At 40.2% G+C, this 27,752-nt stretch overlaps 2 protein-coding genes across 2 annotated transcripts in view; one reads left to right on the top strand and one right to left on the bottom strand.

The window, feature by feature from the left end:
• dipk1b (divergent protein kinase domain 1B) overlaps nucleotides 1-817 on the bottom strand; it is a 5,743-nt gene extending 4,926 nt beyond the window's left edge. Inside the window, exon 1 of the mRNA XM_034123366.1 lies at nucleotides 672-817. Within this exon, the coding sequence (XP_033979257.1) occupies nucleotides 672-740 (69 nt within the window). The 5' untranslated portion in view covers nucleotides 741-817. The remainder of the gene's footprint in view (nucleotides 1-671) is intronic.
• Nucleotides 818-4,737: 3,920 nt separating this feature from the next.
• On the top strand, nucleotides 4,738-25,932 carry ttll11 (tubulin tyrosine ligase-like family, member 11). The gene is made up of 10 exons (XM_034122723.1): nucleotides 4,738-5,745; nucleotides 9,790-9,889; nucleotides 10,740-10,873; nucleotides 13,401-13,691; nucleotides 14,500-14,784; nucleotides 15,139-15,234; nucleotides 15,325-15,437; nucleotides 22,233-22,475; nucleotides 23,357-23,463; nucleotides 24,892-25,932. The coding sequence occupies exons 1-10, from the start codon at nucleotides 5,236-5,238 to the stop codon at nucleotides 25,200-25,202; spliced, it is 2,190 nt and encodes a 729-aa protein (XP_033978614.1). The 5' UTR covers nucleotides 4,738-5,235; the 3' UTR covers nucleotides 25,203-25,932.
• Nucleotides 25,933-27,752: the final 1,820 nt, after the last annotated feature.

The raw sequence follows: 27,752 nt of genomic DNA, 5'->3' as shown, positions 1-27,752 counted from the left end.
TAGTTTAGTTTGTATATTGTTATTTTATTTTATGTTAAATAAATTACATTTGAATAAAACAAACAATGTTTCCCTTTAAACCGTAGTGGCGTAGAAGTATAAATATACCTATGATGATACAAGAATCGTGTGTTTGCATTTACTTATAATTTTATTAGAATATTATTTGTATTTATTTGCGCAGTATTCAATATAATAATTATGTATTATCTATGACAATTGTATTATTATTATTATTATTATTATTATTATTATTGCTATTAGGCTAGGTTTTTTCCATGGTTGCCCTGTGTTTTTTTTTTTTTTTTTATTATAATAATTGTGTACCTAAACACTTTAACATAAAATATGGTAGGCTACTTGTGTGTTATCTGTCGCCACTTTTTGTTTTTTTCAGACTCTCTAAATAACCCTAACCCATTGGATTAATGTTTGTTATTTTTTTGAGAAATGAAAAGGTTAATGTGGAGGAGCCAGCTACCTGCTATTAAAAAGTGGCGGCAGCCAGGTAACCCACAAGTATATTAAAATATGTGTACGGGCCTACTCAAGTAAAGCATGTCAAATTGTATTTCATTTTGTAGGAGCTCTAATAGCCTATCTAGATGCATATCCCCACTGCATATCATGGACCCTGGTAGCCACAAAGGCAGATCTGCTGGGCTCCATACCTGCAGCCCTTTGGACAGAGGGCAGAACAGCACCATATGGACCAGTCTCCGCAGAGCTCTCGGCATCATGAGCGGCTGGTGAGGAGGAGAGAGGAACCTGACCACTATCTGATCACATCGTCAGGGCAGACCTGCGCCATGCGTCGCAAATAACCAAAACCCAGCGCATCTGCCATAATATTTCCCGCAGATTTACTGCAAAAATGCCACAGAGCTGACGCACACGGTATTTCAAAATGCTATTTTTAACACATCGTTCATAAGAAGAAAAAAATATCAAGAGAGCGTCCTTGAAATGGGGCAATTTCACAATTCAGCTCCATATGGGGGAGAAAATCTCGGCTACATCCCAGATTTAAAGTCATCGTCCTCCTCAGAGTCCAGCGATCACCAACAAATCCGATTAATTCAAAAGCATCATCTTATTTATCCCATCAGATTAAGCTAGAAGAGAAAATGTGACATATAAATAGCCAGTGGGTCTCCCGATGAGCAGTCTGCTTCCCAACGACTCATCACTGCGCTCCTTAAAGGGGAAGCTGCGGGCTCTCAGCCGGGAGAGAGATGCTTTTAGTCCGCCGACACAAATCTCTCCTCTGCTTCCTGTCCGTCTGATTTCTCCCAGAGATCCCTTGCTTCAGCCTATGGCTTAAAGTCACTTTAATATTTGTATTATTCTAAAAAACAATGTGTTCTACAAGATTACATTTGAGAATATAATTTTACCATATAAAATCTACATTCACAGATTTCTCAATGTTTCTCAATGAGTTTAATCCTAAAGTGCACCTTTAAAGGAAAAAAAATGTATAAATACAAAAAAAGGAAAAGTACTATTTAGGGAGGCCAGGGACAGTTTTTGTGATTTTTCCAATAAATTAATAAATATTTCCTATGGTAATTTGCATCATTATAAACCTCAATGTGACAACTTCTGAAAAACATTTAATATAAATAGTTATATAAAATATAAAAATGCAGGTTGCAAAAAAGCTTTAACCCAATTTTACTGAGTGTCATCATCTCGTCTAAGTCATGGAAAAGAAAGCTTGTTGAGAAACGTATTTGGTCATTGTTTTTACAATGCAACGCTCTAGCAAACCGTGTCAAATACCGATTATCAACAAACCTCTTTACTCCTTCTATCAGAATTTGATCAATTGGATCTGATGCCATTTTTTGTTAGAGTGCTCATCTTGTCTTGATATTTTTGAAAGTGATGCTTCACATTCACAATACAACCATTACAAAAATTATTATTCGTATAGTTTAGAGATGAACAGTGTTATGACAAATAAAAGGAGACATGTGTTTTTGCTTATTTACCTAAAGAGTTTGCTGTTTGAATTCCCAGTTGAAAGATTGTATGTGAAAGTTCAGTTTGTGTTGAGAAATGAATAATGGAATAACATCAGTTGCATTGCTCATTTTATTTTTGTGCAGATGAAGTACATTGCTTCACATGCATACACCTGTATCTGATCCCATGGACAGTATGTTTCAGATGAAGGCAGGTGTGTATGGTTAGCAACATGATTGACAGATCTGTTATTTTTATGCCAGCGCTTCGTCTACCGTAGGAATTGCACCGGCTGCCATAAAGCGAGGTGATTTCTGCAGCAGTTGTCCTCTTTGTCAAGTGTCCTGGCCTGGTTCTCTTTGGCACTAGTTCTGGATCTACAATAAGCCCTCCCTTTGGTCTGTATGGGACACGTACCTCATAAAATGCAGACCCTTCTGAGGACTTATGCAGCCCTGGATCTGTTTTTACTGTAGGCCCAGTGCTGGTGTTGACCGTCCCTGATTCCTTTTCAGCTGCTGACCCTTCTTTAGGTTTGTTGTGGTAAGGGCAATCATTGAGACGGCAGGTATACTCACTCTGCCCTTTGGTTGATTTGTGTCCCTGCTCTTGTTTTGTAACTTGTGGAGGAGCTTTCTGTTTGATAGGAGAGAGTATCCCTCCCTCTCGCTGTGAAGTCAACGGTGACTGTAAAAACTACACTGCGCATGCTCAGAGTATTTCCCCCGTTAATGTGTGTGGCAAAAAAATAATGACCAGAGGGGCACGGAGCTGCCATCCCCACCATACGTCATCTCACATCATTCAGAGCTGATTGGCTGTAAGTACGTGTGCCGCGAAAAGTGTGGTGTGTGAAGAGGAGACGAGAGAGCTGCAGTGACGCGTCCTAAAACCAGGAAGTAAGCACAAAAAAGCAATGAGGTTTCTCCAGAGGATTTTAGAAAATAGCTGTAAATAAGATCTGTGGGAAACGTACCTGTTAGATAAATGCACGTTTTGATTAGCCGGATAACATCCACATGTCTACCCTACTTTTATAATTTTTTTATCATAAATCTATCGATTAGATTTATGATAGACTTTTGAAACTACAAGAAGATAAGGAGGACTTTTACAAAAAAGTAATAGAAATGTTTGTCCAGAAGGATAGGCAAATGGACTTCATCTTCAAGTCAAGGTAAGACCGCCATTTTATTGAAAATGGGATCTTACTAAGAGAGAACAATTCAATATTTAAATGATAAAATGACATTTTTTGGGTATCCTTTTGTTGAACTGTCTGTTTAAAATTAATCGAAGCATCAGACAAAAAAAGCTTTTGAAAATAATATTATATTTTGGTTTAGGTCAAAATATAATATTTGTAAACCTGAAGAGTCAGTGCCAGTGCCTCGCCAGCCATGAACCTCACTGCACGTCACTGCAGAAGCTTATATATAGACATCTAAGTTTTTTGTGCCCCACCACTTTTGTACATATAAAAACGCCACTGATGACATGGCTGCTATTGAATGAAAACATCCAGTATCGCTTAACCTCATTGTAGCAGACAACCTTTTTGCACCATCTCACCTCAGGGGAAGGTGACACCAGGAAGGACTCAGAGTATGTACTGGACACACTGAATGCAGGTGAAGGAGATTCATCGGCACATTTGAACTCCCCTTGCAAGAAAATATTCTCTGAAAAAGTCATTAAAAAAACTAAGCACTTGAAGATACTCCAAGACATGACATTACAAAAACACAATTTAAGGCACTGTCAGACTATTCCAATAGCAGAGTTCAATACTTAAGAGTACCTTCATCAAAATGCCACTCTGACTTACCCCACTGCTCTTCATAGCAAAAGGCCACCTCCTTGTTATCTCTTGATCTGTCATCCCTGACATGATGCCTCATTTCATCCACATGTGTGGACAGAAACTCTGGGATGTCATCTGGCTGTGCAAGGAGTGTTGCCCTGGTCATGCACTCCAACAGACATTTAACACCATAAGGTGTGAAATTATGAGCACACATCTTTTAATCGGTTATTATGTCCATGCTTTTCTGAAGCCATCTTGTAGACATGTGATTTGTAAATGATGCAGAATGTCTGTTACCAGGGTGATTCTATTTTGTTCTATATGAGACTTGTTGGAGGGATCCTGAAATCTAATATTTGTATTGCTAAATAATTGTAATATGTGTGCTTATAATAAAACCCAGAGCAATTTAATAAATGTCCACAGAGACATAGGTTAACCCAATTTAAATAAATTACTGTATTTATTTAAATTGGGTTGAATAAATACAAAATACTGAGGGCCAAAATTGGTTAACCCAATTTAAATAAATGACTGATTTATTTAAAGAGTTTTACCTATTTTATCCCGCAGTAGGGTGAAGAGAAGAGGGTTAAGGATGTTTTTGATCTGGGGGACACAGTCAATACAACATGGCATCCCAGTATTGCCTTCAGGTGACGTCGGAAAAAAATACTACATCTCAGCAGAAACCAATTGAAGACATAGTACAGCTTCACAATATGTCAGTGTTTAAAATCGTACTCTTAAAGCAAAAATTACACGTATAAATTATTTTTCTTAACATGTATTTATAGTAAAAGTTATAGAGCCAACACGTCTTTGGAAGTCGGAGATTACGAGGAGCTCAAAAGGCAGCATCAGCTGTGTTCAAAGCAGATGGAGGCTGGGCATCGGGCGGCTCTGCCTTCTGCTCTGCTTCACAACACAGGGACGATAACATACACAGAGAGCGGACGACTAACTGTTGGCAACTCTACAACGCTGCTGGTGGCCGCAGACATATACATAACGCTACCTGTAAGGTAAAGTCTGTCATGGGTTAACGGGTAGTTACGCCAACGGCACAGACCCATATGTTAGCTAAATGACAGGTTAACGGCAGGTTTAGCTATCTTCAATTGGCTGCTAGCTACAAGTGCTAACGTTAGGGCAAGTCAACGCCAGCTTGTGACACTCGCTAGCCTTTTAAAGTTGTATTATTGTGGCCATCTGGCAAACGTCTAGCGTTATTTGTTCCCCTTAACATGAGCTGTGAGCCGGTAACTAGCTTAAAAAGACTCTGTTTATTAAACGACCTGACATAATTGAATGGCTTATAGTGTTTCATGAGCCACTTAAGCTAGCAATGCGTTCAACATCCTTCCAGAATACCGTTAGCTTGCCGGGTTATCATTGCACTGTGGGGCACAACTGTCCCCTGCTCAGCAGCCTCCCTGCACGTAGCATACCGCATTATGAGTGAGCATTATGTAAAAGTCAAGATTCACGTCGAGCAAATGAAATCATTCGGAGAGGATGCAGAGAAGCAGGGTGTGGATGCTGAGGAGGAGCAGGTGGCCGTGTCTTCGTCCCCCCCCGCCTCTGTCTCCCCAGACCCGCCCAGCATCACCATAGCCGGGAGAGACGTGTCCAACACTTTTAAACATAGGGGGAAAAGTCGAATCAAGATGGGGAAAGATGACAAGAACATTTGTGGAAAACACAGCTTGGATGTGTCATTGCATGGTGGGAGAAACGTGAATAAACTAGGGCATGAGCGGACACTTCACATCAAAGGGACTGGAAAAATACTGCAGGGTAAGAATAATGAGAATAATGGGGTCAGTATGCGTCCTTCCAAAAACATTCAAGAGGATGGATTCAAGCTCGCAAGGAAGAGAAGGCCAGTGACTGTGGACACGTCCAAAGCCAAAACCTCGCTGGAAGCCCTGAAGTTGAGCATCAGGCAGCTGAAGTGGAAAGAGGTGTGCTACATGTCTTTATTTCTAATGATTTTGCTATTGATATTCACCCATGTGCTTTGCAGGTCTCATTCCTATGAAACACTAAGGTACTGGTTAGAGCTGCAACGATTTGACAGAAAAGTTATCCTCTATTGATATTCATTATGATTTAAGTAATTTTCATGCATACATAGCAGGACATGCAGCTTTCAGCCTCTTAAAAATGGAGATCTCCTGCTATAAATTAAATGTTTGCATATAAACATACTTCTTTCTGTCCATCAACTACTTAACAGTTAGTCAACTAATCTATCATCCTTTTCTTTTGATATGTATTACTGAATGTGATGCAATTAATACCAGCTATCATTATTAACATGGTCTCCATTATGCATGAGAAGTAAAGAAGGGCAACACGATGACATTGGTGAAGTAAAGTCTCTACTTGTCACCGGTGACCACGCAGTGACACTTAACCCCTTGCAGGTCTGGTATTGGAAACAGTAGACAGAAGGCCTATACATTACCACGCTTTGTCCTCACCGTGCACCCCCGACAAAGTCAAGGGCGCTATAGTTCCTGACATTTTGAAAGTACCTGTCAACATCTTTGAAGGGTCCGTTGAAACGCGAGTAGCTTGTTTGTTAATTATGAGATGAATATGCATCACTTGAACAACGTTAGCGATTTGTAATATGAAGAACTTAAAAGGGTAGTTTGGATGTTTTAAGGTGGTGTTGGATGAGGTTTATACACGGACTATGGTTACCTGATAGAACCCTACTAAAAATACTTTACCATTTAATGACCATTTACATCCAAATAAGTTCTTCTCTACATCTGCAGTTGTTTTGGCCTGAGAAGGACAGCTGTCAACTGACTTTCAGCATATGGCCTGCTCTCACACAGTGGGAAATGATTAGCTGTAAGCACCTCTAATCCAATAACACCTCTAGTCCTCTTTTAGGCAGAGAGGTTGGCAAGCCTGAGGGTGTAGATGACAACTTCAAGAGATGAGACTAATAACCGTGCATCGAGGGATGAACTTTTTTATTAGGATTCTACAGACATAGCTGACATTTTAAATGGTCTGCCACCTAGGCAGCCTTGGAGCACCTTTGGAAAATAATAACTTGTATAACTGAACATTTTAGATGCTTTTTACATAACAGATGTTCTACAACTTTAAATATCGAATGATTCTAATTAAAGCGACTATTAATCATCACACACAGCGCACACTGAAATGTAGACTCTAGGAACTGGCCCCTCTCCAGGCACCATTCAGCACTCAGTCCAGTCTGCTTCCTGAACCAAGTCCCTACGGACTCAACTACCTTTCTCTGCCGGCCTATATATGGTTGTCGAATACAATGGGCCTCGTTTTATTATACCCTCATAGGCTTTTCTTTTGTTCTTGTGAAAGATCCAAAGAAAAATCTGCATTGCACTCATATGTTCTCAATTTTGTAGAATTGTTCGTACCTGTTTACCTAATATGAAGATAAATCCCTTTGTCCTTGTAAATTGAGAGCACATGCCAGTGGAAAATTGGTAAATGTTGTGCAAATGGCCATTTAAGAACATGAGACTGCAGTGCCGTGCATACAGAAAGTTAAAAAGGAAAAGTTTCAAGAAATAAGTAAAGAATGTTCAAGCGATTTGAAAGAGTGTGGAGCATCAAAGTCATAACATTTTTTTTTTTCAATATTTAGTAGTATTAGTAAGATTCCTGGGATGCTTATTCAATGTTGATTTGGTACTTGCAGTAGAACAAATCCTGAAAAAGTAAACATTGAATGCCAAAAAGACATTCAGAAAACTGGAAAAAAAAGGTGCATTTTAAGAAGAAGAACATTTGATGAACGAGGCCCAATGTCCTTATGCTTGGTTTCAGATATCAAAGTTTCTTCATTCATAAAGTAGCTTAAAAACACAAACTTAGCACACACATGATTTATTCCACAACACGGGAAGACCATGTTTCTATGTCTCCATTTGTGAAAAAGATGGCTATTTTTTGTTCTCGGATTTAGAAAATCATCTCAATTTAATTGACGTGCTGCTCTGATGGGATCAGACTGGCAGAGGTGTGGCAGTATTTATAGCAGCTCTTGGCTGTGGAGCAGGTTTCCCTGTTTCACACGCTATGATGCTAACTCATTAATGAGATGCTCTGTCACAGATCTGACTCGTAGCTGCAGTGGCTCGGGTCTTATGAGAACAGCTTTAAGAAGTGGTCAGGATTTCCTCCTGACCTTAATACATCTTGATGTAGAGCCCTGATGTAATGCAGTTAAAGATGGCCTCCATGACTAAAGGATTCGCAGCTCAACGATGATGTCTTGATGCTCAGATGTGGGCTGTGTCATGTTTTAATATATTAATGAGGAAGTGGAAATCAGGGAGGACATCTTTAAAATAAATTATTCAGATATGTTTCAGAAGATTTTCAGGATGAAGACCTTCCCCCATGGACTGTAAACATAGTATAAAAGACAGTAAAAAAACATTTATTGATTTAACGTTTTACTGTCCTTGTTACAACTCTTGGTTATGATTTTAGCAGTGCCCTTAATTATTACATTACTTTACATTTTATTTACTGGATATTTGTATCCAAAGCAACTTTAAATATTTTGGATATGTTGGTTCTGTTGGTAGTTTTCTCTAGTTGCATGCAATCAGAAGAGAGAAAGCTTCCTGAACAGTGCTGCAGGGTTGATGGTTTTTTGTAGGCCAACCCGCAAGTTAGCATCGCTCTGGTTCCCCTGACATAAAAACAATGGGAGTTTTCCATTGGATTATGGATTATTGGAGACTCTCTCTGGCATACTTTACGTCATGGTGCTATGGGAATTGGACACAAAGTCAGAGTGTGTGACAGAGGAAATGTGCTGCATATCACATGAGTCTGGGGTCGCTTGGTCACAACAGAGGCCAGCAGGCTGAACAATACAGGATGCCGGGCACCCTTACTACAATATATAGTATTATATTTACAAAGATGTCACCTGCTGCCTTCATTTTGTGTTTTTCTTTACATAAATGGGAACATTTCCAACATAAAGTAGTGCATAAAAATGCACCATAATGCAGGAAATGAAGTGTTTAATGCTAAAAGTTTCCTCCCCCTGCTCCCTATACATCCCCCTATGTTGAAATAATAAATAATTCAATTCAAGAGGAGCAGCACAGCTGTGCCTCCCTGCGTGTTACAAGCAGATTGTACATGTGAGGTCGTTGTTAACCCCCCTATGCAGGAAAATACAGCCTCGCTAACTTTAGTTGAGCTTTTTTAGTCAATGATGCTTTCTACTGGCTCAAGATAGCATGTGACCACAACTCATTTAAAAACACTGGGTGCTATTTCTTAGTGACACACACTAAAGCAGTGACTTTAATTTCATGGTAGCAGCACATGTGTTGGATAGTAAATGGTTTGGAGTGTGTGGATGTGTGCTGGAGTAGAGGTGTGTTAAAGACAAAAGCGGTGCCGTGTGCCAGGGGGATCGCCTGGATCTCTAAATACCTCTCGTTTCCCAGCTCATCACAACAGAACACGCACTGCCTCCCATCTTACGGCAAGATTACCCCTGCATTCTGCATGACTCCATAAGGACAAACACCCACTAATGTCTAATGTCCTGAGTCATATTAAGATTACGATTCTCAATCATTTACTGATGCGAAAAAAGTGTGATTTTTAAAAGAAAAATGATAATATTCTAACTTGCATGAATCAATTAACCTTCACCTTTTTACTTTTTTCTTTTATATTATTTTTTAAATAACACACTCTTTTAACATATTTAATAGTATTATTGCTATCTCTTGTATTTTTTACTTTTTAATATACAATTTACTATCTCTCCATGAACAGTGATATTTACCTATGTACAACCTGATATAGGCATTGAAATGTAAAACTTGATTTCTGATCCTTTTTATGTCCTAAAAAATGTCAATAAACAAAAATGTGAGAGAGAAGTAAATGTTTATCCTCCAAATCATTATTTGTAACCATCTTCATTCCCCATGTTTCTGTTTTCTCTCCCTCTGCAGTTTCCTCTGGGGAGACGAGCGCCCTGTGATATCTACTGGCATGGCGTCTCCTTCCATGATAATGAAAATATTGTCTCCGGGCAGGTGAACAAGTTCCCAGGTATTTCACAGCTTCTCTAACCTCCTCTAGATGTAGAGCACCTAAAATCAAAGAGATGGATGTATTTCAGGCCGCAGTGCTTCATGTGTGCTCAGTATTGAGTGATCACAACAGCAGGGATTTAGTTAAACCCTGACTGATCCTCATAGAGCCAATGCTAACCTTTTCATGCCATGGCAATAATAATTACTTTAGAGACTCAGAGATCATTGTATTAGTGAGAAATGTACATCAAAATCGACATCAATAGAGTCTCCAGGTTACTATGTATCTTCAATATATGATGGTTATGTTGTGGCTGCATGATTTGGTCTAAAATGCTAATCACGCTTATTTATTCGAGAATTTATAAATGTTAGCGCATGAGACTGAAGTTCCCACAGGGGTCAAAATAATGCGCTGTGATGTGCAGTCGACACGTTGGATGCGATCCGAATGATCTAACGCAGCCCCTCGTCCTCCACAATGTTAAGCTGTAGCCACCCAGTTAGCTATCGCTGTTGTTGTCCAGGCGTCTCCCCGGCAAACTTTCAAGCGTGGTCTGCCGCAAGCGAGCGGCAGGAGCGGGGCTGTCAGCATCAGCTGTGTGCTTGGCTTGCTGTTGAAAACACCTTTTTTTTAATCCATATCTCTCGCTAGAATCTCCCACCATCCAACTAACAACAACAACGTCAAGCCTTTGGGCTCTGAAACTACGGGGCAGGCCGAGGACAAATACACATGCGTTAATCGCACGTTAAAATAGTTAGTGGCATTAATTTTTGTCTGCGTTAACTTGACTGCCCTAATTTTGATGTTACATGTCAGACTCTTGCATTTATCATATACCTTCTTTTTTTTTTTGTCACAGGAATGATTGAAATGCTGAGGAAGATCAACCTGAGTCGGGCGGTGCGGACCATGCAGGAGTTGTTCCCGGAGGAGTACGACTTCTATCCCCGCTCCTGGATCCTGCCTGAGGAGTGCCAGCAGTTCTCCACACAGGTATACTTCATATCATGATCCTGGACATGATACGACGAGATGAGTTGACCTATCATGCAAAATGCACTTTTTTATGTCTTTTATTCATAAATATGTGTCCCTGGTGTGTCAGGGAACTACGGAGCCCTGGAGGGTTCATAGAGAGAAACAAAAATAAAATTAGGCCAAGTTTTATTAATTTGTGCGCACAAGATGTAATTCGTGGCCTCAATTTAAATAAAACGAGTCCACGCTTTATTAATTAGTGCGCTAAATTAATTATACTTTTTCGTGCACACGAGATACTTTCTTATGGTTAGACACATCGAACTGCCCGATTATTACGGTGTGTGTGTGTGTGTGTGTGTGTGTGTGTGTGTGTGTGTGTGTGTGTGTGTGTGTGTGTGTGTGTGTGTGTGTGTGTGTGTGTGTGTGTGTGTGTGTGTGTGTGTGTGTGTGTGTGTGTGTGTGTGTGTGTGTGTGTGTGTGTGTGTGTGTGTGTGTGTGTGTGTGTGTGTGTGTGTGTGTGTGTGTGTGTGTGTGTGTGTGTGTGTGTGTGTGTGTGTGTGTGTGGTGTGTGTGTGTGTGTGTGTGTGTGTGGTGTGTGTGTGTGTGTGTGTGTGTGTGTGTGTGTGTGTGTGTGTGTGTGTGTGTGTGTGTGTGTGTGTGTGTGTGTGTGTGTGTGTGTGTGTGTGTGTGTGTGTGTGTGTGTGTGTGTGTGTGTGTGTGGTGTGTGTGTGTGTGTGTGTGTGTGTGTGTGTGTGTGTGTGTGTGTGTGTGTGTGTGTGTGTGTGTGTGTGTGTGTGTGTGTGTGTGTGTGTGTGTGTGTGACACGTAGCAGCCTCGATCTCTATTCAGCTGTTCTGAAGGTAAACACAGTGAAGGCGCTGCGTAAAAGACACAGCTCTCTGCGCGCAGATAGCAGATACTGTGAGAGTCACGCACATGAATTCATAGATCAAGGCAGACTGGTTCACAGACTCTCCTGTTTTGCTAATCCGGTGCTTAAACAAATAGCTCTACACCTCTGGCCGAAATGTCCCTAAAATGAAGTCTAAGGTATGCACTGCCATTTCCCCACATAAACATAACAGTCTGCAATGAAACGGTTGTCTCCTGTGCGCTCCACTTCCTACTTGGCGCACCGGTAACTTTCTCGTGCGAACGAGAAAGTATCTCGTGCGCACGAGAAAGAATTAATAAAGCGTGGCCTCGTTTTATTTAAATTGAGGCCACGAATTACATCTCGTGGGCACGAATAAATAAAACGTGGACTCGTTTTATTTATTTTTCTCTCTATGAACCCTCCAGGGCTCCGTAGGGAACTCGCGCAGTGTCAGAAAATAAAACCCTCTCTCTTTTCCTCCGTACCCAAATCTCTAAAAACGGGGGTACAACGAGCTGATCCAGATCAGCCCTATCAGAAACGTTGCTCTCAGAAACGACGACGACTGTTTTGAACGTAATATGGTCTTTGTTTACATTAGCAACCATTGCTAACACTCGGAGCTAACCTGTACTGGAGAAAGTATGTGTAAAAAAGTAGGACATCAAAAAAGGAACTCACCTTGTGGTATAACCGGCAAGAGAAAAAGCATTTGAGCTCCATACTGTTTCAGAAATAATTCTTGATGTGGTTTGGAACATGATATGGCATTTCATCACGGCAGTGTTTCCCTGTATCCCGTAGAATTCTGAGCAGGCATTAGCTCTCCCTTTCTTTTCTTTTTTTTCCAAGCTAAGGTCCCTGAACCTGCAGTTCTCTAACAGGGCTGAAACAGAGGGATATGAGGGATTAGGTATTTTGAGCAAAACACATCATAGACATGTTTTTTATATATTTGTATATATCTGAGACCCATAATATATGCCTAAAAATAGCATAATAGGAGACCTTTAAATTGCATGCACAGATGGTCAAAAATTCAGAGTAAAAAATGACATATCGCATTGCAAACTGGTAGTAATATTATAATATGTCCAGCAGGGGGCACCAGAATATCACAGTTTGCATTCCAAATGTTTGCAGCAGACAAGACTGAAGGACAAAAAAGACCCAAACCTCCTTCAAAATGTTTTGTATGTCACACTGTCAACATTTACTCAAGACACATTTATTTACAGCACATTTCAGCACTGTTGCAGTTCAAAATGCTTTACATAAGACATGAATAGCATTGAAATAAATGATCATAAACATAACTACTTTTAATTACAATTTAAATCGGTCATTAAAGAGCTAAACAAAATAGAATATTCAAAGAAGCTGAAATGTAATAAGAAATGAATAAAATGCAGCTCCAAAAGTTACAGTGCAAGGCCTAATAATTATTTGATTTAATAAAATATCTGGCATAAGATATTAAGGACCTATGATGGATTGATAACACATTTTATAAACCACCATAAAACTTTTCTCACTCAATCTCTGGGATCTTTGTTTTAGATTTTGCAACGGCTTGTGAAAATGTGTGATTCAAGTCTTACCAGAAACTGTCTTTGAGGTTCTTGTTAAACGTATCCTCACCCACCCCCACCTCTGCTTTAGATCCGCATGGTGAAGGAGAACGATGCCTCGGTGAACCCCACCTTCATTGTGAAGCCTGATGGGGGCTCTCAGGGCGACGGCATCTACCTCATCCGTGACCCCAGTGACCTGAAGCTCATGGTGGGTTCACAGGCCAAACAGGCTGTGGTCCAGGAGTACATCCAGAGGCCGCTGCTCATTGACAAGCTCAAGTTCGATATCCGCCTGTACGTGCTGCTGAAGTCCCTGGAGCCGCTGGAGATCTACATTGCCAAGGAAGGCCTGACACGATTCTGCACCGAGCCGTACCAGGTAGCCATGACGGAGCTGTGGAGGTCCACAGGTTCACTCTGAAGCTGTTCATTTGCTTCGATGACATGAAACACGTACTTCCACTTTTATAGCATGTCACTAAAATGGAAGGAGTTTTTCTGACCGATTTGAGTTTTTAACCAATAGAGCAAAAAATACACAATCTTAAATACAGTAATTATAAATGGTAAGGTAATTATTTTGGGGGTCATGGGATGCACAAAATTTCATTTTTGATTGTTTTTTTCCACCTAATTGTAGAGAACATCAAGTCTCTCCTGAAGTGGAATTAACATATTATTGTTCCTACATTTATTGTAAGATGCAGAAGAAAATATGTATTTTTCAAAATGCACATATTCACTGGGCAAAATAAAATAAAATGCTTTAACTACATGTAAAACAGGAAATATATTTTATATATAAAATACTATTTTTAAAGCCTCTTTTTGCCTTATCATCTTGCGTCTCTGTGAGTCTGTTCTTTCTTACATTATAATTTTCCGTTTTATTTTCAATCAGGATCTATGTTGAACTTATCTACCATAATAGTGAGCTAGGCTTTTCAAGTTGCTCATGTGAGAATATTCACAATTATCAAGATAATGGAAATTGCCCATGGTCAACCTATTGAGTGTTTTCCATTGTAAATCTTTTTTAAAGTGAAGTTGTCTGGATGAGCAGTTCTCGAAAAAGCTGCGAGCAGCATTACCTGAGGAAGAGCAATCGGCTCTATCTGAAAAGGAACTTTTTGAACAGCACTGCAGTTGTACATATAATGAATGCAACTCTTATTCTGATTTTGTAGGAACCAAGCCAGAAGAATCTGAGCCATGTCTTCATGCACCTGACAAACTACTCGCTGAACGTCCACAGTGGAAACTTTGTCCACTCCAGCAGCCAGAGCACAGGCAGCAAGCGCTCGCTCTCCAGCGTGCTGTACAGGCTGGCAGCTAAAGGCGTGGACATCAAGAAGGTGTGGTCCGACATCATCGCCCTCGTCATCAAGACCACCATCGCCGTGGTGCCTGAACTTAGAGTCTACTATCAGGCTGAAATACCTCCTGGCAAACCGGGACCCACATGCTTTCAGGTGGGTGAAACAGAAACAGTGTAACAAATGTAAATACTCAAGTTAATACAAAATATGCATACATTTGTTTAAAAACGGAATAGTTTCAGAACTTCTTTCATCAGATCAGAATTCCACTAATCTCATTTAATTTTGCCCATTAAGATCCAGACTATTAACAGTTATACAGCTTGAAACTATACACACACACACACACATCCATATATTTCTAACAACTTCTATTGGAGGCATGACCACTTTCTTCGTAAATCTGATTAAAACATAAAAAGATAAAGATAGTGGCTTTTGTTCACCTCTAGTATACAATCTTCTTTCTCTAACATATGAATAAAAAGAGATGTGTTTGTTTCTCAGATTTTAGGGTTTGACATCCTGCTGATGAAGAACCTGAAGCCAGTACTATTAGAGGTCAACTCCAACCCCAGTATGAGAATAGAACATGAGCAGGAGGTAAGAGTGAAGGTCATCTTCAGTATTTGTCATAGTTTTGTGATATTTTTGTATTCCCTTTGCTGTGATAAATCTTTGTGTTGGTCTCAGATGGCACCAGGAGTTTTTGAATATGTTCCCAGTCCGGTCGACGAAGAGGTCAAAGTGGGGGTGATCAGGGACACACTGCGCCTTATGGACCCCGGCCACAAGAGAACTTCAATGTAAATACACACACACGCACACACCAGCATCAGCTCCTTCACATGGGACTGATCACACACCTGCCATACTGACGAGAGGCGTAAACAAATGACTTGTGCTTATACACACACACACACACACTTTCAGGACACTGGAGTTACTGGTCTAGCGCTGCCTTGATAGGTTGGTTTGTGTATGTGCCTTTGGTGCTTTCTAGGGTTAGTTTGTATCATAGATTGTATATTTTTACATTACATGTTACTTGTTAGATGCTTTTATCCAAAGCGACTTACATACTCAATACTGTCTCAATAGTCCGGCAGTGGCTCAGTCAGTAGGGGCTTGGACTGTGAGCCGTAGGGTCGCCGGTTCAAGTCCCCGACCAGACCTAAAATATGGAGTGTGGACTTCTACTTGGAGAGGTCCCAGTTCACTTCCTGCCCTGCCGTGGTGCCCTTGAGCAAGGCACCGGACATCCCCCTTCCCCCCCTCACTCCCATTGCTCCCCGGGCGCTGTACAATAGCTGCCCACTGCTCCTAGTACTAGACTCCTGGTACTAGGATGGGTTAAAAGCAGAGAACAAATTTCACTGTGTGTGTGCTGTGTGCTCTGCATTTGTGACCATTAAAGAGGGTTTCATCCCTCCCAATTCTATTCTATTCTACTGTGGACAATCCCCAAAGGAGCAATTTGGGGTGAAGTGTCTCAGGGACACAACGACATGCTGACTGCAGTGGGGTTTGAACCTGTGCTCCCCTGATCCAAACACACTAGTTCACTGCGCCACCAACGCAGTGCCAGTACTCCTGTTTGTTTCTCCAAGTTGAAGCCTTTCTGACCGTCATCTGTAATACTCTGACCATGCAAGAGTACCTCATTTAACCCCCTTCAAAAAATCCTCTAAAAGAGTCCATTTTGAAGGATGTGTTACCTTACGCTACCCTTCCCTTCTCAGAGCTCTGCACCGCTCGCTCCATAAGCCTGTTAAATGGAAAAATGTGATTCAGCTGAGTCGAGGTGGAGATTCACACACAACTGTACGAGTGTGATGGCTCAATCTGCGTCCGACCAGCCCTGTGTGCTGCCTGGCAATAAACCTCCTCCACCATTTTATTTTTGTACCCCCTTTAATCAGTTTTTCTTCAATGACAAGAGGATTTACTGTTTTCTATTCCACCACCATCTCCATTTATTTCCTCTCTCTCCATTTCTTGCCTCCTCCGCAGATTATGTTCCATATCAGATATTTGATCTGCTTTGTTCTGCCAGCGACGGGGATATCTTCTCGGGGATAATACCCACTTAGCTATTACATTCATGATGATGAGTAACGCATCGATATAATGCGACTATAATACGTTTAATCCTCATGCCTCCCGCATTGCTATATTTTCATCCAGCTAGAATCAGCAGAATCACATCTTGTGTATGAATGACTTACACTCCAGCACAATGTCAAATACATGATTGGAATTCTGTTCATTTCAACTAATTCCAATCTACGTACTTATACAGACTCCTAATCCTTTCATCCAATGCCACTTACATTTTTTATATTGATTTTGACCTCATATTTCCTATAAATATTGCAAGACATTTATTAAAAACACATCTTTCAAATATCTATGTTTGTATCAGCCACAACATTTCAGTTTTGGTTGAGCTAACATGTTTCTCACAGCCCCATTTTCATCCTGTTTCCTTGTGACTAATATGAATAATATTTGTTGTATTGTGAAAATGTGGCTTTTAGCCTATGATTTTCTAAATCATCTGGCTCATTTCACTGTTTGTACATACCTCCACGAAGGTCATAATCTCTCGACATCGTTACTGGAGGTTAAGCAATGTGTTAACAGCACAGATGGTGCAGCCACACGTAAACACACGTGTGTTGTGGTCTCTGACAGCTGTTGTGCAGCGGGATTTATGGGATTCAGTCGCTCAGAACGCAGGGTTTAGACTGAAGTCACCCACGTATGAATTTGACTTGTCAAGATGAAGTGGAAGAGAGGTGAGAACTGACCAGGCACACAATACAGAGATACAGTTGAGGAAAAACTGTTTTTCTTATAAAGAAGACTGAGTGAGACGTTATATAAAACAGATAAATACAAATAAAGTGGCAAACAAAAGGGGGAAAAGTGTCATTTTGGAGAAAAGGGGGTAGAGGTTTAATGGGGATGTATTCTGTGATGGTATCAGTGACTCTCACACAAAGCTCATTCATCCTGTGTATGATGTCTGAGGGTGATTTATGAGTCATTATGAGAGATGTGTGGGTGGGAACAAACAACACATTTGTTAAAATAGTGTGCAAGGGACACGATAACTAAGGCATCATCTGCATAAAGAGAAATAATAGGTTATACAATTATACATGATATGGTAGGTAAGGGTAACTGAGGTGAGTTTATTTCACAGTGGAATATTTGAATACATACACGTAACCCCTTCATCTAAAAGCTGCATTACTAGGTTTTGTGGGGCCACTTGGGGGCAGCAGAAACAAGATGTGAACAAATGTCCACACCTTGCAACTCTGTGTCAACAAATAGTTGCTTATTAACACATACTGCCATTACAGAGCGTCATTAGCATAACATAACACCAACTCATGTGTTGACTTATGCTTCTGCTTCAAATCATGTCGATCTTCTTTTAATAATATACATTTAATAATTGAACATGTGCACTTGTCCATGACATTGCTTGTGTTTTTTGAATTCCCTCATGTTGAAAATAACTTGAATGATACAGTGTATATATATATATATATATATCATTTTACAGTCTGGAGGTGTGCTTCTGAAACAGCGCTCACAGACTGGGACATTAAAGCCCAAATAGGTTACACACTATCAGATTGAAATACCTTTCCTGAGGTCAGCCAGGACCTTTAGCTTGACTTTTCTTTTCTCATTTCTCTCTGCCATTGTTCTGCCAACTGTGCTCTTGGCATGAAGGCAACATTTGGCCATTATTGCCAAAGGGATAAGTGCAATCCGATGCAAAAACGTTATGGTTGTGTTTGGGCTGCATTATAATTAGCTCAATATCTTTTAGGAATCAGACCTTGAGATGGGGCAGATAGCGGTTGCAAAAATAATAATTTCATGGTGATTTTATCAGGGGGCTGCGATCTACTATTTGTGAATGTGTCCATGAGAGGGGAGTGAACCAAAAGAGCTGATGAGCTGCAACCTGTGTTAAAGCTCCAAAAAGCCGAGGGGAGCTGCAGATTAGGGAGATGTCCCATTTGAACACTTTCATGTGACTCATAGATATAGTACATTGTTAATGTTATACTTCTTGATGTGTTATATTTCTGTGATTCTTGTAGTTGTGGTGATACTGTAGGGACAAGTGAAAAAAGTTAATATTTTAAATCACACACACACCTGATTTACACGCATGTGGGAGGCTAATTAGTTCTGTTTGTGTTTTGGTGTGACTCGGCCAATACATCCTGAATTCTACATTTGAAGACTTTCGACAGTCAGCTTTGATGATTCATTCACCAGGAGGCCGGAACAACCATAATTGCCGTGTAATGACAGCTAAATTAGTCCTAGCACTCGGCTAACATTTAGCACCAGGCGTCTGTAAGTCTTTTTAATATCCTGCCAACTTTTGCTTTCTGGCCTAGCCTCCATCTTTTTCTCCCCTCCCTCTGCTGGCACCTTCCCCTCTCTGTCTGTCTGTCAGCTTCTGGTGAAGATGTGTCTGTTTTTAGCCCAGCCGTCCTGTCTAAATACATGTGGGTGGTGTCCTTCTGGCTGCTGAAGGATGATTGATTCTATTAAACATGCAGCAGTGCTCTCTGTGTGCCATTCACACTGCTTACTAATTCATGGAGAAAGACACTGTCTCATAAAAGTCAGCAGCACTGAATCCCCTTGACGTTTGTATCCCCTTTGCCTTTCCTTCGTTACTTGTGTTGACCATTGGAGTTTATTTAAGGCGCTGCACCCCCACACAGGTGTTGTCACTGACTCTCACTAATGAGACCTCTGCTCAGGTTGCTATGATATGATGGCATTTACTCAAAGTCACTGCACAATGCACTTAAACAAAGGATGAGGCCTAATTGATACTGGCCTACAGTTACAAGTTCTGCAAAGCCAACAGGAGAGAGCGGGAGATGTCTGTTAAGCACAGAGTCTACACTCCCACACATTCCTGAGGGTGAGGATGTGCAGAAACGCCTGACTCATCTTCATGTTCTGTGAGAAGGAGGCAATCCCTGGGTGGAAGCACAATGGGAGAGCTGGCAGCGAGATGCAGGCAGGCGGTGCAGAGCGCATCGTTCAGATGAATGCATTGTGACCTTAAAGAAGTGGAAATGAGTGGGACTGTGACCAATCAGACTTGATGCTCATCACATGTTTATTGTGAATTAGACGTTTTCAATATAAATTCATTACTTAGGTTTCGTTCCATACTTTACCTCAGGGTGTCCGCGGGGTCTTCAAAAGTATTAAAAGTTGATAAATAAATGTAGCGAAAATGTAGGCTATTAAAAAGTATTAAAAAGTATTAAATGGCATTTTCCAAGGTATTACATTTTGTAGCTTGTTTTCAATAAGTATATAAATTGTCCAAAGAGGTTGTATTCTACAGTCTGCCTGAATGTAATCATTGCGTAGGTGTGTAGTGTGATTCTGTGTAGTTTATTTATGGCATCCCGTTGGATTTGACGTCATCTGAACAGGACATCGCACGCTCACTGCTTGATAGCGCGTGAAGTTCCGTTTACGCCGGTTGTTAAACCACATGGTTATGGGGAAATGCAAGTTTGCGTCCAAATGGTTGGAAGATAAAGTGTGTCGCCAATGTAACCGGTTAGAACTCCAAGTGGCGATGAGGTCTTAAAATGTATGGAAAGGGTTAGGGCTGTGCGATTATGGCAAAAATCATAATCACGATTATTTTGGTCAATAATTGACATCACGATTATTAAATATGATTATTCATTGACTTTGAAAACATCAATTTATTGAACTTTAAAACAAAATACAAATAATAATTTGAACAGTATCTTTTAACTGTTGATTACCCTGAACGTATAATTCAACTGAAAAACCAATAAATAAAATAAATTATACATTTATATTTACATTTAAATCAATAATATCAAAATAATAAATACCAATAAACAAGATCAACAAATATTTTGGAGCGCACTTCAACAAGCTAATAAACATATATAAATATGATAAATACAAATAAATGAGATCAAATATGTTGCAGTGCACTGTCACAACCTACAGTAGCAAAGCAAAATAATCGTTTTTTCCGATTATGTTGTTTTCGTAATTGTGGCAGGCCAAAATCGTAATTGCGATTAAAATACGATTAATTGCACAGCCCTAGAAAGGGTCTTACAAAAGGTCTTAAACGGTCTTACATGTGACTTCAGGATTCCTGCATACACCCTGTACTGTGGGGAAGTTTGGGGAAATGCATGCGAAACCATGACTAATGCTATATTACAGAGAAAAGCTATAAGTGAACAGAGCTGTCTGTCATAAACCAACCAACGTATTATATTACTATAAATGATTCTAAAACTGCACGTTGAATGTATAAAGTAAAGAAGTAGGGTGCGTTCAGAAGTGTTTTTCAAAATGAGAATATGAACAAAAAAAAATTAAGATTAAAACAAATGCAAAACAAAGATGTTAATGGCTAAATAAGATGCTTAAACATATATTTTACTCTATTATTGAATAATGTGTTTATAACTTTTTTTTTTGTGACCTTTTGGCTAAATATAAAACATACATTTATTTTGTTTCAGGACTTTTTCTTAACTGAGCCCGATACCTCCACAGCATATCAGCATTTAACTTTTAACAATCAAGTTTTTAATGAACATTTATTCAACACTTTTTTAAGGTCTTGGCAATACACATAATGCCTTTAGAGAGAGAGACACTTTCAAGCAGGACTTTGTTTCAAGAGAAACTCCTCAGGGTTCCCTTTTCACTAGGGATTGTGAATGCATCTATCTCATAAAACATTTTCAAAACTTTTCTTTCAATATTTTAAGACCAGATTTGACTTCCTCATTTGCATGGAAAGCCATCTCTTGTGACAGTGATGCTGAATATACAAACGGACAGAAGTGCTTTTATATTCTGCCTCATCAGCATTCATAGCATCTATCATCAATAATGAACCTCTAAAAGCTAAATGTGCAATGTCATTATTAATATTGCTCTTTTTTTTCATGCTCAGGCTGTTTGTTGACTTATGTCTTATATAGAATATATAATAGAATAAAAGCTCTGTGGAGATCCTCTGTAGCTTCTCCAGAGGCTCTCCTGGCTGTGACGTTTTTCACGAGTCAGACTGCTACTCCCATCAGAAGTACTCTTCCTTTTTTACTTAACTAAGTCTCCAAACTTTGTGAGGAGTATTAACTTTCTCTTTATAAGCATTCAAAACACATCTTCATTCTACATGCAAAATGTATCGCGTGTAGATGTATCTACTGTTGCATTACATGTTGTGAATGTGAGCACAGGCAGTGAAAAGGCAGTGAGATGAGGGACATTATTCTCCCCTTTCCCCCGCCAATCCAGGCTAAGTGCAGACTCAAAAGGAAATCTCTGTGCTTTACGTCCGCCCTCAGGTGACCTGGAACTCCGGGTCGCTTTTTGTTCTCCAGCTTCTTTCCTGCAGGGCCTGAGCAGTAAAGTAGGGACTTTAGTTGTCCTTAAATCCACATGCTCGCTTCTGTTTTCAATACATTTATAATATAATATGTTTTTCTTTTCATTTCCCTCCTACCATTTGGTTGCCATAGTTCCAACCTGAGGGCGGGTGGGCTGGACCACGGGGAGGAGATCCCCATGGAGGCGGAGCCACAGGACAGGAGCCCCGATGAAGGAGCTCTGCCCTCTCTGTGTCTGAAGCAGGTCTACCCCAAATACACCAAACAGTTCAACTACCTGCGGCTGGTGGAGCGCATCGCCGCGCTCTTCATCCGCTTCCTGGGGGTCAAAGGCAACATGCGGCTGGGCCCCACCGCCTTCAGGACCTTCATCAGGTACACAGCTCATCCATTTATTCTATTGGGTCCCCGTTAGCTTCTGCCGTAGCGGTTACATGACTTCCTGATTGTCAATCAAGATCATTCATATTGGCAGCATAGCAGCAGTCAGACACTGTGAGTACGAATGCCCTGTCATCTGAGCTCCTTTTCTCATCGATCAATGATTTAGATTCAAATCATATTGTGTTCAGTGCGCAGTCCGTTATTTCAAATAAAGATGAATGGCATTATTTTTGTCTTTTACAACGTGTATAAATCATTTGTCCTGTGTTCTTCTTCAAGAAAAAGTTACAAATTGAATATATATGTAATGATATTATTTACTTAAAACAGTTCTATAGATCCATTCCTTGTTTTGGGTTGTACAAAACAATTATCACTGGTTTAAAAACATGTTGATTTTTATTTTGAAACTTTAATATGTATTGAGTTGTTGTCTTTGCATACAACTGTGTGATAAATGATACATTTCTTCCAAAAAAACATGTTCTCTCACTCTAAGATGATACATGACTTTATTCTTAGCAGTTATCTCTGTAAAATCATTTCTGTAGGGGATTCAGTTTCATACCAAGTTCTCGTTATTCTTGCTTGTGATCAATAATATCTTGGTTAAATATCTATCAATATAATTCATATAATCATATTTATTCCTAAGGTGTATCATTTTGCATTCCTTAGGTATTGCATAACCCCAAATAATAGTGTGATGTTTGCATCTGTAGTCCATCATCATGTGATTGTGATTGGTTTGAAATCCCTCCATGTCCTTGAACTGTTGACAATATGTTTGACTGCAAAGGGGATGAGTTACTAACGTCTCAGTTGGATTTGAAACGTGTAGACTGACATGTTTGATTTCACCATGTCTTCAGGACCTGCAAGCTGAGCAACAGTAACTTCTCCATGGCCTCAGTGGACATCCTGTACATAGACATCACACGCCGCTGGTCAGGGACAATGGCTGACTCTAGAGAAGCAGGTAACACACGCACACGCACAAAGGGACACTTAGACACGGGTGCAAAAACAACCTTTTCCCTCCAAAGGAACAACATGTAAAGGACAGAGAGCCCGATATCCTTGAGACTCGGAGCGAATAACGTGCTTGGAGATAATTGCTTGTCATTCTTTGTCAGATTCCCTCTGACACCGTGCGCTAGCGTAAATGAGCAGAGATCACAATGTGACAGCCAAGAGACTCTCCGACATGAATTATTCAGACGTTGCACCTTGCGAGGAATGTTTGCGAGGCGGAGCGGATGGATGGAGATCACATGGACAAGGATGGAAGGGTCTGTACGGAGGAGGTGGTGGGCTGAATTCAGAATGAGCTCATACGTATTCAGAGGGACTCGAGTTTCAGGCGCTGATATTTCTCTGGATGTGCTTTGGAGGATTTGTGGGGAAGCAATAAGAGGCAACACAATATGATGTTTTTCTATTTTGGGGATATGCAGCAAAGTTCTGAAAGGACACATGAAGGGATTTAGGGAAATGCTCGCTTCTTGGGATCTGTAGCAGTTTGGATTCACAGCAAAACACTCTCACCATGTCGCTCCTCTGTCATTTGGCATCTTTATTCATTATTCTCATATTCTTTTTTTATATATATTATTTATAAAAAATGTCTAGGTCTTCTTGATCGACAATAACAGAGGCTAAAGTACGGAATAATTATCAGAGCTTTGGCAATTGTTTAATGACAATTCAAAAGGTATTTTGCATATTTCTATGACGTTATTTTATTTGACATACTATGCCATGTTGTTTCAACATACTATGACTAGTTTTGTATTCTTTTGGATGATTCTTACCTTTGTGTTAACATACAGTTCATATCTACAGAAGCCATGAGAAAGAAATCTGGTCTTCTATTATATGATTGACAGGTGAAATGGACAGTTATGTAACATAACATTATACAGCATGAAGAAATGTCAACCTGAATGCTTTCACCCTAATTCGAACTAGGGATAGTGAGCCACTGTAGCCTCTTGTGGCCAACATGAGTATTACAACAACCAACATCTTGGACTTGCATGGAAATTGTCTCTGTTTGGACATTTGATAGAAGAAGTTTTCTCAGGGAACTTTTCATAATGAGCAAGTCTAGACATTATTTATTGACACACAGCAATTCCAACACTTGGTGACAGTAACATGGAATGAAAGCTCAGAAACCTCCAGCAGAACCAGGATCTGGGTTGCAACAATTTGGTTTAGCTCAACCACTAGAAACAAGGAACAAAGCTAGCTTCGTTCTGTCCATAGGAAAGACACTCGTCCTACACGCACCTCTGAAGCGCACACATAAACACGTGACATTTAGTTTGTTCATTCCATACAAAAGACACATTATTGGCTTTGTCATAACTGACTCTCCTCTGAACCTCACCGTGTGTTGCAGGTATGGGACTCCAAGCCTTTGTGGAGGCCTTCTTCTACCTGGCGGGTCGCAGGTTCAAGTCCCAGCCTCTGAGGGAGCAGGTAGCCTCGCTGCTGGAGCTGTGTGAGGCCCAGCTGGAGACCCCACCCCCGGGCGGAGAGGAGAGGCGCTCGGTGAGCTGCAGCAGGGCCGTGCCTCGCTCCATCAGGACTCAGACCCTCCCCCACCCCCAGCTCTCCTCCCCCGGACCCCTGCGCCGGGCCGCCAGCCAGGACTACCGGCTGCACCAGAGACTCAAGCCTCGCTCTCTAAGGGCCAACCTGGAGAACTGAGGGGGGGGGGGGCTCCAGCCGCTCCCAAACCCCGCCTGTAGCCCTCTCCTCAGGAGCTGCAACATTAGCAGCCCCTCCTCTCAGCTCCCACAAGCAGTGCATGATGGGAGCTGAGAGGAGGACCCCTGCTGGCTCACTTTGCGGGAGCACCGTTCTCAGCCTGATTGCTTTTTCTCCAGAGGGGGGAGGTCTGCATGGGGGGAGAGTTGGAGAGGAAATAGAACATGGAATTCCAGAAGGTTGTTGCATTCCCCCCCCCCCCCTGCTGAGATCATATATGAACAGCGTGGTCCGGTCAGGAGGGGCTGCGTTTACTAAATGTACCGATTCTACAGGGCAGCTATTTGCTTGCCTTCACCTCTCACTGAGACTAAGTTCACTTTGCTCCAGCTTCACTCTCCATGGCGATGCACGCTATGACTCCTCTTCAGCCCAGAAGATAACCCACACATCTATGCTCCGTACAGCCCAAGCCAATATTCACATTTTTGTATTTTTAAAAGAAGTTCATATGCAAACCTGAAGAAAGGCTAAGATGTATTTTAACATATTTAAAATCAAACCAAATCTAACATCACTATTATTAACTCCACTAACAGTTTGACACTTTAAATGTACTTTTGTTTTTTTAAGGACAAAAGTACATCAAAAAACTTCAGAAAACATACTTTTAACTTTTGCCTGAGAATTTAAATGAAATGCTTTGATGTAATCTGGCAAATCTTCTTCTCCTTCTCATTCTTCTCCTTCTCCTTCTCCTTCTCCTTCTCCTTCTTCTCCTTCAGAAAGCTAAAACCTTTCCCATGATTGGCTGATGATTGATCGTCCCCCGTACATCGTGCATCCTTAGTTTCACCCACAATAACTGGGTGTGAGGGAGTGTCCTTATATTCTTGAATTTGCACAACAACTCTATGACATTTGCACAGAGCTGGATGAGAGGGTGACCGAGCATTTGTGTGAGGACAATGTGTGTGTCAGAGTGTGTGTGTGTCAGAGTGTGTCAGTGTGTGTGTGTCAGAGTGTGTGTGTACTGTATTTATTTGTGTTTGGCTCGATGATGAAAGCTTCTTTCCAGCCGTGGCTCAGCTGTGCGTCACAGCTCCGTGAGCCCGTTAGTGATGAGTTAAGTGAATAAGTATTCAATGCCATCACTTATCCTCTGTTTCTGCAGCTATTCCAGTCAGGCAGCCTTCAGACCTCCAGTTTGTAGGATGCTCTCTCTGAAGGCACACAGTTGCTTTTGGGAATTGATTATTGCATGGCAGGAATTGCCACAATTAAACCAGATGCAATGTTTATGAATCAATCAGATAGCTTTTTGTAGTAAAACCTCATCCTGTGTATGAAACATCATGGCTGTTATTTTAAGTTATTTACACTACAGCGACTCACTGAACATTAATATTTGAATTGTACGTTTGTTTCTTTTACACTTATTTTATGACATGCATTTGTCACATGCAGACTGACAATGAAGTGTGACGTGTTGCACTAAAGAACAATCAAACTGTAGCAGATGCAGCAGGAACCTGTTTAACACAGTCTATCAGATGTGTTGAATGTTTCCACGATGCGTACTGTAGGACTAACATATTCTCTGCAGTATGTTTGTTTCTATGAAGTAGATATGAGGTTATTAACAGTGATTGATCATATGAATGAAATGTATTCATAGCACTGCAAAATAATAAAAGTAATTTTGCTCTTTGAACTGAAGGTGTGTATATATTTGTGAATATTTATTTTGAAAGAACTATGTTTAACTTGGGATTTTAATTATAAAAAAACAAAACACATCTCATTTAGTGTTCTTTATTCACCATCTATGTTGCTAACCATGTATCCTTTTTTTTCAACATACAAAACTATGACGTTTATTTGGACATACTATGACGTTTAAAACATTTCTTTCAACATACTATGTTACCTACCCATACCTATGACTTTTTTTCATGTTTTTTCATCACACTAAACTATGACATTTTAATAGAAAATTTGACATACAATGATGTTTAAAAAAACGTTTCGATATACTATGACATTATTTAGACATACTTTACTTTGCCGTTTAGAATTTTTTTTTTAGACATACTATAACCTTTTATTTCATTTTTTTTTATGAACTTTAAACAGTTTTTTACGACATACTATGACTTTTTTCACATTTTTCGACACACTGACATTTTTTGGACATACTATGTTGTTTAAAAAATACAATATTATGACTTTCTTTTCATATTTTCCGTCAAACTATACTATGACCTTTATTTCGTATTTTTCAACAATATAGTATGACTTTCTTTCACATATTTTGACATACTATACTAGGAAGTATCTTTCGTATTTTTCGACATGTTTTCTGACATACTATAATATGATTTTTTTTCCAAACATACTATGACGTTTTACATTTTTGTTCGACATACTATACAACGCTTTCTTCCAAATACTAAACTATGACCTTTTTTTTCAGGTTTTTTATGAACTATTATGTTTTTTTTCAACATACTATACCATGACTTTCTTTCATATTTTTTGATATACTAT

This window comes from Trematomus bernacchii, unplaced genomic scaffold, assembly GCF_902827165.1.
Source record: "Trematomus bernacchii unplaced genomic scaffold, fTreBer1.1, whole genome shotgun sequence".
Lineage (NCBI taxonomy): Eukaryota > Metazoa > Chordata > Actinopteri > Perciformes > Nototheniidae > Trematomus > Trematomus bernacchii.
Note: the sequence above shows the minus strand (reverse complement) of the source record. Positions and strands in the feature narration are given on the sequence as shown.